Below are 14,348 nucleotides of genomic sequence, written 5' to 3' on the forward strand. Positions count from 1 at the left end.
ATAGAAACCAAAAGGTTTTATTTTTCTTTTTATATAATGTTTAAAATTCCTTGATATATCACATGCTAGCAATAGATTTTGGAAAAATATTTAAGAAATAAATGTAATTTAAATGTAAATAGCAATGATAGTTAAACGAAAAACGATTATGTGCTTTTTATATGCATATTAAGTATTTTTATAAGTTTTAATATAAAGAGAGAAATGTAATACAGGTTAATATATCTATAATAATCATTTGCAAGGTGTTCCATTTTATATAACAATGCAACATCTTTAGGAAAAAAGTTTCAGATGAAAGTTGTACAATGTAGTATTTATATGATTATATTAATTTTATAATACATATACTTATTTCATACTATCCGATTATTATTGTATTGAGTTTAATTTATTTTTGTACTATCACAATATTGTCTCTATGTACAGAAAGCCATCCAAGTTAAATTAAAATACATTTCTGCAAATAGGACAAGTAGATTTTTGACTGGTATTGAACCATTTATACTGAAAGAGAAAACGACATATATATTATATATTATATATTAAGTGTTGTAAGTAAATAATCTCAATGTAGTGCATACATACCAAGCAGGGAGTGTGAAACTTTTTACGACAAGTGTGACATGACAATTTTGGTATTTGATATGTGCTAATATGGAAAATACTAAAGCATATATAGCACTCTTCCACGCCTGCAAATTTCTTATCCAAATTGCGTTTCCACATTACGAGACCATCCCAAACAGAGCCATTCTTTAAAAGAAAATATAGATATATACATCTTTTCAATCTCTTATAAATTATTACATGTAATACGAGTAATAAAACAATAATACAATACTTGATGTGTGAGAAATATAGACAGTTGCATATGACAGTTTCTCCAGTTTGCTGTACCACCTGCGTGTTGACCAGGTTCTACCTTTACTGTACCTAAGGGATGATTGGTCGGTAGTACTATGCTTAATTCCAATTTTGTATCATCCATTTGATACAAAGCCACTACTTCTCTTGCTGTTGGATGTACCTTCACCTGAATCAAAATCAAATGTATGAAATTAAATGATCAATTTTGGAAGAATATAAAAGTCAATTCCAACGAACATACTTGCATATTTTCCACATTAACCAATCTATTATTAAGAAGCTCTTCTTGGCAAAGCATAGGGCTGACATAGTGACTTGTAATCTTGTCTATTGTTGCGCTGACTCTGCTGTCAGCGGTACTCAGCCATTGTCTAACTAATACTGGTAGATGTCGCAAACAATTTGTATACAACCAACATACAATGTGATCTAATCTCCACTCTGTCCAACTTTCTATAATGTTACAATGTGATATAAAATTATTCTAGTAAAAGTATTATAGTTTACACAATGTAATCACATGCATCTATATTCATTGCATCTTTATATACATATATGTGCGTAAAGATGCAATGTATAGGCGCAATGAACTAATCTTACCTCCAAAATTAAACGATGGAACAGTGGTAAATATTTCTACCAATTTTACACTCTTATTTTTGTTATCTTGCAATACTTCCACAGGCATCAACTTGAAGATATTGTTCAACAGACAAGGAAAAAGATCACTTCTAAAATTTATAATATACATTTAGTGAAAAATGTAAAACACAAACTGTGAAAATAGTAAAATATTTACTTCAGTATTTCAGCATATTGATATCGTAAATCACCATGAGCGTTTGCACAAATATTTAGCACAATTGCCCACACCAGCAAATACCCCAATGTATATGTATAAGAATCTGTAAACGGTTGGATCGTGCAGCTAACTGTATCACATAATCTGAAAAAAAAAAAGACAACATGTTAAAAGATAGAATATCATTCTCTATCAAGATTTGACACAAGTTGGAAACTTACTTGAACTCCATAAGCATCGTATTCACAATAGTCTGCGTGTCTAATAACACTTGTTCGAGTTTTTTAATATTAAGATTGCTCGCTTCAAAATTGTCAGATTCAACAAGAACCTTATCCTGCTGTACAAGTTCTGATACCATACACTTTAACGCGTGATAGGCACCTAATTGAATGCTAGGTATAGGAGATTGTAGTAATTTCACAGAGAGTTGTAACATCTTAATTATTTCAGTGTCTTTGTTAGGTTTATTGAATAATATATTTTTGTCGAGTATACTGATTGTTTCTCCCAAATAATCTAACAGCACAATGGACTTTATATTAGTTGCATCTTGATTGTACAAGTCCGCGCAAAACATCCAAGCTTGAGTAACACCATTATGTATGTCGCCAGCAAATACGTTTTTCCATTCTCCTAATAATCCAGAAGGTAATCCTGATATCGACTCCTGCTCATGTTTGTTCATTAAAGTTTGAAGTGCACAGTACAGTTGGCTAAGTCCTGTCACAAATGTGGTTACTTTAATATCGGTGTAATTACGTTTAGACTTGTTAAGTGACCGTTGCCACATTGTAAGAGATATCAAAATCAAGTCCCAGTGTTCTTGTTTCAACTTTGATGGAACTTTTTGAACGAGTGTCTTAAGTAATCTTATAACTTCCAAAGGCAAAAGCAGTTGATTCCATGAAATTTCAGAAATATCATCATCTACAAGTAACAGTGCGGAATGTTTTATATCGTAATGCAACGTAATCTTCTTCATAATATTCTCCATGTGTGTGAAACTGTCATCTTTCACACACATCATAATCCTGGCGGTAATTAACATATAAACATCATTATCTATTAATAACGGAATATTTTCTGGCATCCAATAATCCCTTAAGATTTGAATTGCTTGCACGTACAATTCCTCGTCAAGCTCTTCTCCATTATTCCTGAGATTTTCGAAAAATTCCGCAGGATTTTTACTTGCTTCAAATTCGACGTAATACGTACGAATTATATATGGTAACATATATCCGTAATTCGTATGATTTGTTCGTATGTGAAAGAGTACATCATTACGGATATTCTTTGCGTAATATTTTTGCAAGCTGACAAAACTGCTTTTGAGTGAATTAAGAAGTCCATTAACGTCATTGTAATGTTTGGTCGACTTATAATGTTCACTATATATTTCTGCTACACTAGCCACATATATGACATTTGCCAATATCTCTGTAATTCCTGGTAAATTTAAATCGTACGATTCAACATTTTCTTCCGTGTCCGCGGGTGTATCGATATCCTCAACATTAGAATTTGTTAGTCTCTTGTACAGATTATTAAACAAATCTGTGGTGAATAAAGCCCATGACAAACAATTGGCCGTATTATCCGAAATTATAACGCTCCTTATATCAATTGACGCACAATGCTGAAAGATCCGTATCTTGTTTTCAACATTTGATATGTGTAAATTGCCTGTTACTATCTCACCATATATCGCAATAGCAGTTGCTTCTGTAATCCATAATTCGATATCGGATGCCGTTAAAAATAATAGAATAGTTTCTTCAATGCAATGAGATGTTATGTCATTATTGCTAATTATAACTTGTAAAACATCTGTTGCTAAATCCACCAGTATATCTCTAACGTGACTTGCATGTGTGTTATATATTTTGCTCCAGATAATAACTGCACATCTTTGAATAAGGTCATTAAATTCAAAGTCCGATAATAATCGACTACTTTTTACAAGTCCCTTTTTCCAACTATCACGTACAGTATCAGTCATTAAATCGTCATGTTCACGAGTGCACAATTCAAAAAGTGTTTCCAATATTTGCACAGCATTTGATATTATTTTCTTGTGACTCCATATTAGAGTCATCAGGTTCGTAATAAATGCAACAAATTTTATGGAACAAGTGTCATCCATTCCGTTTAACGAATCACAAAGAATCGCGACAATCTCATTTGCTCCTTCCTCATTTATTAATAAATCTTCAGTTTCCGAAGTGTCAAAAGCTAATAAAATCAAATTCTGATTTTCTTCCATGTCAGTATGTTCAGATGAAGCAATTTCTTTAGCTACATCAATTAGTAGCTTGGTTACACTAGTTTGTGTATACCACTTCTTTATTATGTGATCATTTCTGTTACATTTAGATAAACTGCAATGTATGGTTTTTCTCGTTATCGTAATATCATTCAATGCAATCAATGATTTTAATACTTTATCCTTTTCTACATCATTTATATATATAATAAAATAGAATATTAATTCAACAGCTTGCCGTATTATTTCTGATCTTTGCGATAATAAAGGTTTCAGACTTTTATCATAAAATTCAAAAAAGTCCTCATCAAATTTAAATGATTTTGAAAGAGCAACGAATAATTCTCTACTTGAAAAATATTTCATAAGTTTGTTCAGCTGCCCGATATATTCCACAGATTGCTGCTCATTAATCTTATTGAAGTAAATTATACAGAGTGCATTTATAAAATCGTTAAGTTCCGCGTTGAAAACTACATCTGTTGAAATATCGGTAATCTTTATCTCCGGTTGACTCACAAAAGAATCATTTGCATCGGAAAATTTTACTTTTAACTTCTTACGGGAGCGATCTGGTGCATTTTTTAAAGTCAGCAGGAATTCGATTTGAGAATCTTTCGCGTCTATCACGATATGTGACACTGTAATCCCCTGTGGTATATTCATACTTTTGTCAAACAACAACTGCAATTCGATCCAAAATTGTTGCATCAAAGAAAGATATGATTTATATCCATCATTATTACGATTTTTACTCCAGTACCGTATCAAGTGTGTAATCTCGGCAAAGCAAAATTGTTTCATGGAAATGTTATCTGTCATACATGCTTCTATAACGGGCATAAGCTGTTCTTTCAGGAGCAGAATACATAAATCTACATTTTGAGCGTTTACGAGAATTGAATAACGTAGGCATTCAACAAAAGATGTTACTACAGCCAGTGTTTCCGAGCGGCTCATTTGTACACTTTTGACAGAAAATCCTTGGCGCATATTGTCAAAAAAATTCGTATACAGATTTTCGATATTGACATTTAACTTCGGAAATTGACTGACAAAAGGCAGTAGATTCGGATAAACAGTGCTGGCACAGCATTGACCGCCGGATCGTAAAACGCGCCATAATTTGGGGAGCACAAGTTTATCGATATTTACAACAAGATGCCAATCCTCGATTTTAGTTGTAGCTACGAGCATCGATTCCCATACAGCCGATAAAATTCCAGGTTCAGATTCGTCAAGACTATTCATAATAGTAGTCACTGTTCTTTTTTTTTCATTTTGTAATAGTTTTTCCGCATTTTCCATTATTGACGTCAATAGATTGAAAAAAGCTGTTTTTATTGGCAAAGCATCATGTTTAGCCAACTTCCAAAACTTGGAACTGTTCAAGATTTTATTGTGAATCTCCAGGGTTTTGTCGATTTCTTCACGTGGAACTTTTCTGAAATAAGAACTGTATCCTTGTAAATTTGCTACCAATACTCTTTCATATTTTGCTTCCATTTCTTCATTGGTAAGCGACTTTTGCGCGGATAACGTTTGAGCCGTGTGCACAGTAATATTGTTGCTAATATGTAGTAAAATTTCACATTGGCAATGAACAATTGCATCAACTATTTTTCTGGCTGAGAATGTATTGTTAAAAGAATTAGTAGCAGCTGAAGCTGCTGGAGGATATGTGTCATATTGAGACGTAAACCAAGCACCAGCCAATTGTTTCAAATACATTGCTATACCTTTGCCTATACGTTTAATAACAGCTGCATGTGCCAGCTGTGTAACTTCTCTTACTCTATGATCTATATCGATCGACAGGACGCAATACAATCTTGGCCAAAAGGGCAACATGCCTTCTACTGCCGATAATTCAGCATCTTGACATAGAGCTGCAAATTCTTGCAATGCCTGTGAATATTTTTCTGTCAGTTTAGCTTATAAAATTAGTTTATTTAAACCAATCAATAAATAAATCAGAAAACTTATTACCTTATATTTTGTTGTAGCATCCTTTTTGCTCATCTTTTTCAACACTACTTGAAAGTTTGCATCTACACTATTCATTTCTATCTCATTTGAGGAACATAAAGATAGACCGGGTAAAACAGGAACATATCCACCATCTTTAACTGCTGAGAAACCAACAAAACTGGGCGTTGCAGTCCCCAAAAGTTCTGCACTGCGACTGCTATTTGACGGCTAAAAAATGACACAGCATTGTATGATACTTTAAGCATATTAAAGCAATATAATATGAAAAAATCCATTAGTAATGTATAAATATTATAATAATCAAATTATTTCTGTTATAATCAAGATATTTCCAATTGTCGTTTGTAATGACATATGTCAATGAGTGCTTTCCAGCAAGCACAGATAGTGATTTGCTTATTCGGCAATTATAAATCTATGTATTTTAAAACCGTATTAAAGACAATTTTGAATGTAATATCGGATTATAAAAACCGTTTTAAAAGCTGACTTGTGTTTCTTGTGTGCTGGAAAGTACTCAATAAAAATATTTGATAACGCCTATAGAGGTTATATATTAAAATCATTGCACATGTACATCATTATATTCTTATAATTGCGTGTTTATATTTGTATTTACCCGTGCATTATTCTTGGTTCGTTGAGCTTGCTTATGTTTACCCATATTGATGTTCTGAGTAAGTTTTCAGTAATTTAAGAAAGTACGAAAATTTCAGATTGTTTCCACACTGGATATCACGTTTGCATCAGCTGACATGTTAACCTCAAAACTGGTACTCGAGTGTAGCTCACACAACTTCTCTAAAGAATCACGGAACACGAACAGAATTTAATCCGACAAATTAACGACGAACGTAATTGTACGGCCAAATGGGTGTCGGAAACAAAGCCGAACACAGACTACTACTATTGTACTCTTCCTTCACTTGCATCTACCTTCCTGGAATTTTGACGTTAGTGAAATTCAACGGTAATTTATACAATGTCGGCAAATATAAATTTCTACCCGTATTATTGATACTGACGTTCGCCGAAGTGATAAAATTATTGTTTCCTATGCTTCAAACGGAAACGCCTACTATAATAAAAATCGAGCAACGAACCTCACCGAAAACCAAGAAAACCTGGACCAAGAATCTAAGAGAGATTGTCAAGTTTTTGCTCATTGCATTTGCATTGTCAACAGTTTATTATATAATGATTGTGTTATTCGGCGCGCCTGTATTGACTGAGCATGAGGAAACGACAATGCTTGTAATCACATTGCTCATTTTAACTTTTGTTCCTGCCAGTCTGCACTTGGGAGTCGACAGTGCATTGGACGTTTTAATGGGATCTTATTCTCAAAAGAGCAATATTCTTGCGGATGCTTTAAGGATTAATATACAAGGAACGATATTGGGCACATGGCTAGGTGCTACTGTAATCCCTTTGGATTGGGACCGCCCTTGGCAAGCTTGGCCAATTCCTTGCGTAATAGGTGCACTACTTGGTTACTTGATCGCCCATTTTATTACTTTCATCAAGACGCTTCCTGCACTCAAACTGCACAAGAAAGTTCATCGATAACAATGCACACTTGTGTGATTTGATGAAAATCATCAAATTTTGCCAAGAACATTTGTTTTTCAAATCAATTATTGTTTCTTAATTGTTGCTTTTTTGAAATATATTTTTGAAGTATACTGTAATTAGAGACAGTGGAACATTAATGTCTATCTCTGATCCATGTATACTTATTATATGAATGTGTTTTGAATTGTGATATGTTCGGTATATGTGTATGAATTGAGACAAAATTCTAGCATTAGACCTAAATGTCAAGTGTTTTATAAATTATAATAATAATATTTATAATTAAATTCTAGTTTAGAACATTTATTTTATCATTTATTCACCCAAAAGCAAATACTGAAATTAAAAATGTTAAATTTAACAATTTAACATTGATAAACATCTTTACATCATCTTATGTCATCCTTTATCTCATCCAAGTGAGACCTTTTTACTCTTTATATCAGTTATGCAATAATATAATTAATACAATTGCACATACAATTATAAAAATGTATGTTTCATATAAAATATATCCATATTGTATAATTTTGCTCTCCCGATAATTGCTCAACATATAATTTGCTGAAAATTAGTACTTTTAATAAATGCTGGTAGTAAGTGGGATGTAGCATAATTTAAAGCTGACTAAGTCAAGTTTATGTCATAGTAAAGAAAAACTCATAGATGACTTTGAATTATCAAGACAAAACTCATACATGACTATAAATTATTAAGAAAAAACTCGTAGATGACTTTGAATTATCAAAAAAAATTCAGATGACTTTGAATTACCCTTGCATTCTGTTTTCTTTATTATCACGAAGCCGCACTTCTCGCAAGAGTGGGGAAGAACAGAATGGAATAGAAATATAATCGTTGAGGGAGAGAGATCATATAATTCTTTGTTAACGTTTATTTCTTCATTTGTCGTTTAACTCTAAACGGAAGACATTTTAAATTGAACAAGTGTGCAACAAATTTGGAAGAATAATGTCGGACACGGTTGGAAAGGTACTGATTAAAATTTATTTTTGTGAATTTATATTCTAACCTTAAGATTCCATATTCACCGGTTTTTATTCGTCTTGTTAGCATAGTTTCCTCATCATTGTTTAATATTTACTCGAGAATAATCGTTTGCAATAATTTTAATAATGTTAATTGTTACTGCAACAATTGTTTTTGTTAATTGTTAATGTAATAACTATTTTTTAATAATTGTCATTTTAACAATTTTTGTAATTATGTTACTGCAATCTTTGCGGGCAATAATATATACATTATTGCCCAGGGATGACGTCGCGAAATTATAAACATTTTTTATTTTTTTGTTCAATTATACGTGCATCTAAAAATTAATATGTTTTTCTCAAAATATACTTATAATGTATTTAAAATATCTACTTGTGTGATTTTTTATGTTAGTAATATAGAAAAAAAATTGATACAATGTTCCTATAGAATTTCTATAAAATAAATATTGTTGATCAATTTCTTAAAGTGAAGTATCTACGTGTGCTTTAATACTTATTATAACAATAGTTTCTAATAATAATTAATATTCATATGAGCCTATTGGGAGAACATTTGTTATTGGTTCAGGTTATCAAGTGTAAGGCTGCAGTAGCATGGAAAGCAAAAGAGCCATTATCTCTAGAAGAAGTTGAGGTAGCACAACCCAAGGCACACGAAGTTCGAATTAAAATAGTAGCTGTGGCACTTTGTCATACAGATGCTTATACTCTTGACGGATTGGATCCAGAAGGAATATTTCCCTGTATACTTGGTCATGAAGGGAGTGGCATTGTAGAAAGCGTTGGAGAGGGTGTTACTGAATTTCAACCTGGTAAACTGATTTCGTTACATCTACAAAAAATCTGTTTACAAACTATTATATATTATCAACATGAACAAATTTCAGTTTTGCTAAAGAGATTATATCTATTTGACATTTCTTCAATCATATTGTTTTTACACAAATAATTTTTTTAGGTGACCATGTTGTGCCGCTTTATATTCCACAATGTGGGGATTGTAAATTCTGCAAATCATCGAAAACAAATTTATGTAGCAAAATTCGCGAAACCCAAGGTAAAGGTTTAATGCCTGATGGTACATCTCGTTTCTCATGTAAGGGACAAACAATCGCACACTTTATGGGATGCTCCACTTTCTCTGAATATACAGTGGTAGCTGATATTTCTCTCGCAAAGGTATTACATGTCGTTTTCAAAAATTGCTAGGAGAAATACTTTTAATACTGCAAGAACTTGTATTCATACACAATTATTGCAAATACTGTAGATTAATCCTAAAGCGCCATTGGACAAAGTATGCCTGCTGGGTTGTGGAATATCCACAGGTTACGGTGCAGCTTTAAATACAGCAAAAGTAGAGTCTGGAAGCACTTGTGCTATATGGGGTTTAGGAGCTGTCGGTCTCGCTGTAGCATTTGGTTGTAAGAAATCTGGCGCATCCCGTATTATCGGAGTAGATGTTAATCCGGCTAAATTTGAGCAAGGTAAATCATACAAGATTATATGAGACAATAAAATTGCACGAAACTCTTTCATGGAAGTATTGCGGTTTCTTCATAAAACTGCAAAGCATAACAGTTTACATATATTTTTGTATTTGTGAACAGCGAAAGCTTTTGGATGCACAGAATTTGTCAATCCCAAAGATCATGATAAACCTATTCAGCAAGTGTTGGTTGAAATGACTGACGGTGGATTAGATTACACTTTCGAATGTGTTGGAAATGTAAACACTATGGTATGGTATTTGACAATTATTTTTGTTTTTACGAAAAACAATCTCGTTTTATAAACGAAATTTACTTTTCAGAGGGCTGCATTGGAATCCTGCCACAAAGGATGGGGAACGTCCGTAATAATAGGAGTAGCTGCGGCTGGGCAGGAGATTAGCACTAGGCCATTTCAATTGGTCACAGGGCGAGTGTGGAAAGGTACTGCATTTGGTGGATGGAAATCAAAAGAGAGCGTACCGAAATTGGTGGAGGAGTATCTGTCGAAAGAATTGATTCTCGATGAATTTATCACGCATACTTTTCCATTTGAAAAAATCAACGAAGGCTTTGATTTACTGCATTCGGGGAATTGGTAAGTCTACTATATATATTTTGGAAAAGTTTTCTATATATAAAACTGATGACTTGAGATGCATAAAGTTTTGTCTCACCTATTATTACGATTATAAAATTTGTTAAAGTAATACATTTCTATTGCAGCTTGAGAGCCATTCTTAAATACTGATAACGTGGCTTTCTATACTACCAAAATACGACGCGGCCTATTGAAGTACATTTTTATCATTTTTATGATTTATATAAGGAAAGAATGTAGGATTTCCTAACATTGATGTATTCATTCTTTTGCATGTTACATATCTGTATCGAATGTCTTTTCAGAGTCTAGAAGCAATAAATAAATTCACTGTACCATGCTCTCTCATAAACATTTCCCCGACTTCTACAACAATCTTTATTCATAAAGAATTCTTACAGCACATGTACAATACCAATTAAGTGAGATATTTATGGTAGCTCTTGAATGAAGTAAAAATTCTTTACGCTTTGATCAAGTGCATACCTTACAAAAATCATCATGGTACGAAGATCGCTAACGATGATTTTTATTGTATATAATTATGTATATACAATATGCAAGACTCGATAAAACTACATTCGCTTGTAGTTATATTAATTAATCTAAGTCGACAGTACAATAAGTCAGGCGGAATGCAAATTGCGCTCGATGCAGGAAGGAGTATGCGTTAGCTCATTGTGGACGATGTCATTTATCAGTTAAATATGTAGATATATTTTTAAGTGTCATCTACATACTTTAATGCGCAAATTTAACACGCCACTTTCATTAAGGCAAGACATTATGAATAAATCGACAATGATTAAGATACGTTTTGTATAACGAAAAATACAAGAGTACAATTTCTCGTTTACGAAGATAGATGGCTAATAAAATCCATAAAAGTTGCCGCGTATTATAAGTCACCGAAATAAAATGCAAAAATAATAGTAATAAAATAACCCGCGTATTTTGTGACGTACTATTTTGTCTTTGATCAATATGGTGTATTGTTTTCCCTGAATACCTTGCAGAAGGAATGTATGTCGAAGTAAAACGCGTTAGGCTTGCAAAACGAACCACTTGTATCCTAAATGAAATACTTGTAATTTGCATCGGCTACCTCTACGTAAATTGCCTTCTAATGCTAGGGGCATATTCACATAGTCACACTGATCTTTTTTTTATTTTTCTTTTTCTACGGATTATATGTTACTCTAATATCTACGGTGTACCACACACTCTTTAAGTAAAAGTTGTAAGTAAAAATGCTTATAATTACAGTAAATGCAGACGAGTCACGACGTCAAACATTTTCTAGCTTTGTAGAAAACAACTTCTCAATATCGTATGGTAGATGCTGTTCCGATTGCCGGTGTAAAGAATCGTAATCTCTGCAAATCGGGTTCCACGATATAATAAGGTAATAACATATTATTGCACACATTATCTCTATAAGCAATCCCGTACTTGTTAACAATCAACTCGACGTCCTATGGTCGTGATCGAACTGCGGTGTAGTATGAAATAGATCATTAAAGCGAGTACGAAATAGGTCGTTCTTTATTCTGTATATCTTATACTAATCTCATAACGCAGGATGGCTATGAGAGAAAGAAAAAAATAACTTAAAGAAATGTTCCAAGCTTGTCCGAAAGAATGTAATAAATAAGCGGACTAACCGCAAAATTTTCTATACCGCGTTCGGCGAAACACAGCCGAAAGTCAAGTGGCAAGAGCTACGAAAATCTATTTGTCGCAAGTGAATCAACCAAGTTTCAGCGGGTACAAGTGTGACAGTAGCAAAAATCATTTCGCTTCCTTTTCTCTCGTTCTCTTTTCTTTCAATCATTCCTAATTCCATTCGATTGTTGTATTGTTACCATATGAATCGCGATTAGTGTTACGCTCCAATGTTTGCGCGATATTTATTACAATCGATATTAATCTAGCAATTAGAAATCATACGCAGGGTATTGATTTGTATTTTGTCGTTTCATGTAATTTGTGTCATGGTGAGTTCTGGCCGATACAATCGAGTTACCCCGTTTCCATTCCACTGTACTTTTCTGCGTTTCGCGAATCTCTATTTTATATATATATATATATATGCATAAATGATTCGTGATTATATTATTCATAGATTTAGTTGTGCGTGGAGGTACCTCGACAGGCACGCGGCTTGATTCAACGATCGGTATCCATTCGATGCGGCTTGCAGCAGCATTTTCACTCTTTTTCTCACTCCGTCGGCGCAGTAAACCTCTCACACATATACACACATTTTTGGTAATAATTGCGTATTTTCTCTGTACGGATTCTATTGGATATTGCACGGGATTACGATAGCACAAGATCTATTTGCGTTGACTGTGAATGCGCCGCTTGTCGGACATATGCGGATTATTGCACGGGAGGCAAGACATTCGCTACTTTAATGTCGATTGAAATTTCCTAATTGGGACGAAGGACTCGACTAAAGTCGTTATAATCATTCAACAGTGATCTCCGTCGGTTCAGTGTAACTCACTCCGGGCCCGACTTTCTCATGCATAACATAACATAATGATCGTCGTGTTTTTCGTTGCTCTCGGAACTCATTTAGGCTCACGTTTCGTTTATCGCGCGTAAATCGCAATCTCGATAGGATTGACGGGTGACGGGTCGACGACGACACAGAACACCTGATCACAACAGCGGTATTGCCAAAGCCAGTGGACGAGCGAACGCGCGCATCTTCCTTCGCTTTCTCCTGAATTGCACACAGTCGATTATCAGTTAAGATGCTGCGCTCCTGTTGCTGGCCGCCACTCCTAATACATCTAGAAATCTAGAGGTTGATCGGCCGAGCCTTCAAGATCTTGAGCGGAATCGGTACCACCGTCCTCATCATCGTCAAGATCTACGCTGTTGGTCTTGAGTCCACCACTGCTGATTTTATTCACAATCGCATCTGTTTTATCAAAACAGATCTCATTAATTAATCAGAAATATCTCACCGTACTTATCAAATAATTTCATCATCAAACATTTGCCGGAGGCACATTTTTTGCAATTCTCTAATATTTCTGTATTTATTATAAGCGTCAATGTGAAACATACCGCAATCAGGCTTTGCGCCACGCGTTCTGGTACCAGCAAACTCGACACCGTGCGGATCAACGCACCAGCAAAGCCCAAGGCCACGATGGCACTGGGTACTACGATAATATCCTCGCGAATCGCAGGCAGGTGCAGAATCCGACGATGATCGTCTGCGTACAGCGGCACACGGACGTTCGGCTTTGGAGAAACATCCGCACCACTCAGGTCCGCTTACGAAAATATCGCTGAAAGCATGCCATGGTTCGCGTTATGCCATGTGTCTTCCCATCTTTCCGTCAATTTTTACAATTTCTGTTTTAATACAATCGTCATAATATTTAAATCGCATTAAATATACAATTTAATACTATCGATAATACTGATAATAGTAGCCATAGTGAAAATAATGTATGTTAAATTGGTAGAAAAATTTTTTTACGATATAACGTTAAATAACGACATATTATTGATAAAAGGAAAAAAAATATACATATATCAAATAAGAATAGCGGTAATGGCATAACAATAAAAAAAACTTGTGGGATAAATTAAAACAAGAATTCAACCTACTTTTTAGTAGTCAATGAATGTACATGTTCCGACGCAGTAGTAATAGCGTATATTGAGTCAGACAGAATTGCATGATATAGTTGCGCGTTAATAAACT

General features: G+C 33.9%; 4 protein-coding genes across 5 annotated transcripts in view; 2 read left to right on the forward strand and 2 right to left on the reverse strand.

Annotated features, from left to right (window-relative positions):
• Positions 1 to 311: 311 nt before the first annotated feature.
• Positions 312 to 6,695, reverse strand: Ltn1 (E3 ubiquitin-protein ligase listerin). The gene is made up of 9 exons (XM_012369503.2): positions 6,553 to 6,695; positions 5,931 to 6,140; positions 1,894 to 5,849; positions 1,670 to 1,816; positions 1,471 to 1,601; positions 1,112 to 1,323; positions 845 to 1,036; positions 589 to 756; positions 312 to 507 (listed from the first exon to the last, which is right to left on the reverse strand). The coding sequence occupies exons 1-9, from the start codon at positions 6,595 to 6,597 to the stop codon at positions 448 to 450; spliced, it is 5,121 nt and encodes a 1,706-aa protein (XP_012224926.1). The 5' UTR covers positions 6,598 to 6,695; the 3' UTR covers positions 312 to 447.
• A 108-nt stretch (positions 6,696 to 6,803) lies between these two features.
• PIG-F (phosphatidylinositol glycan anchor biosynthesis class F) lies at positions 6,804 to 7,810 on the forward strand. The gene has a single exon (XM_012369510.2). The coding sequence runs from the start codon at positions 6,804 to 6,806 to the stop codon at positions 7,500 to 7,502; it is 699 nt and encodes a 232-aa protein (XP_012224933.1). The 3' UTR covers positions 7,503 to 7,810.
• Positions 7,811 to 8,101: 291 nt separating this feature from the next.
• On the forward strand, positions 8,102 to 10,950 carry Fdh (alcohol dehydrogenase class-3 Fdh). The gene is made up of 7 exons (XM_012369507.2): positions 8,102 to 8,501; positions 9,093 to 9,336; positions 9,483 to 9,703; positions 9,795 to 10,011; positions 10,135 to 10,265; positions 10,338 to 10,612; positions 10,741 to 10,950. The coding sequence occupies exons 1-7, from the start codon at positions 8,481 to 8,483 to the stop codon at positions 10,763 to 10,765; spliced, it is 1,134 nt and encodes a 377-aa protein (XP_012224930.1). The 5' UTR covers positions 8,102 to 8,480; the 3' UTR covers positions 10,766 to 10,950.
• Positions 10,951 to 10,979: 29 nt separating this feature from the next.
• The window catches only part of Cow (Proteoglycan Cow), an 82,056-nt gene continuing 78,687 nt past the window's right edge, over positions 10,980 to 14,348 (reverse strand). For both annotated transcript variants that reach the window (XM_012369504.2, XM_067348792.1), the window contains 2 exons: positions 13,700 to 13,926; positions 10,980 to 13,550 (listed from right to left, as the gene is read on the reverse strand). In XM_012369504.2, the coding sequence (XP_012224927.1) occupies positions 13,420 to 13,550; positions 13,700 to 13,926 (358 nt within the window). In that variant the 3' untranslated portion in view covers positions 10,980 to 13,419. The remainder of the gene's footprint in view (positions 13,551 to 13,699; positions 13,927 to 14,348) is intronic.

The sequence above is a fragment of the Linepithema humile genome, chromosome 2, assembly GCF_040581485.1.
Source record: "Linepithema humile isolate Giens D197 chromosome 2, Lhum_UNIL_v1.0, whole genome shotgun sequence".
Lineage (NCBI taxonomy): Eukaryota > Metazoa > Arthropoda > Insecta > Hymenoptera > Formicidae > Linepithema > Linepithema humile.

Bases quoted from the DNA above. Each gene is read 5' to 3' on its own strand.
- Fdh (XM_012369507.2), top strand. From the start codon at position 8,481: ATGTCGGACACGGTTGGAAAG. The intron at 9,337-9,482 runs GTAAACTGATTT...TAATTTTTTTAG, and splicing joins TGTTACTGAATTTCAACCTG to GTGACCATGTTGTGCCGCTT. The intron at 9,704-9,794 runs GTATTACATGTC...CAAATACTGTAG, and splicing joins CTGATATTTCTCTCGCAAAG to ATTAATCCTAAAGCGCCATT.
- PIG-F (XM_012369510.2), top strand. From the start codon at position 6,804: ATGGGTGTCGGAAACAAAGCCGAACACAGACTACTACTATTGTACTCT.
- Ltn1 (XM_012369503.2), bottom strand. From the start codon at position 6,597: ATGGGTAAACATAAGCAAGCTCAACGAACCAAGAATAATGCACGG. The intron at 1,037-1,111 runs GTATGTTCGTTG...ATTTTGATTCAG, and splicing joins TTAATGTGGAAAATATGCAA to GTGAAGGTACATCCAACAGC. The intron at 757-844 runs GTATTGTATTAT...TTTCTTTTAAAG, and splicing joins CTATATTTCTCACACATCAA to AATGGCTCTGTTTGGGATGG.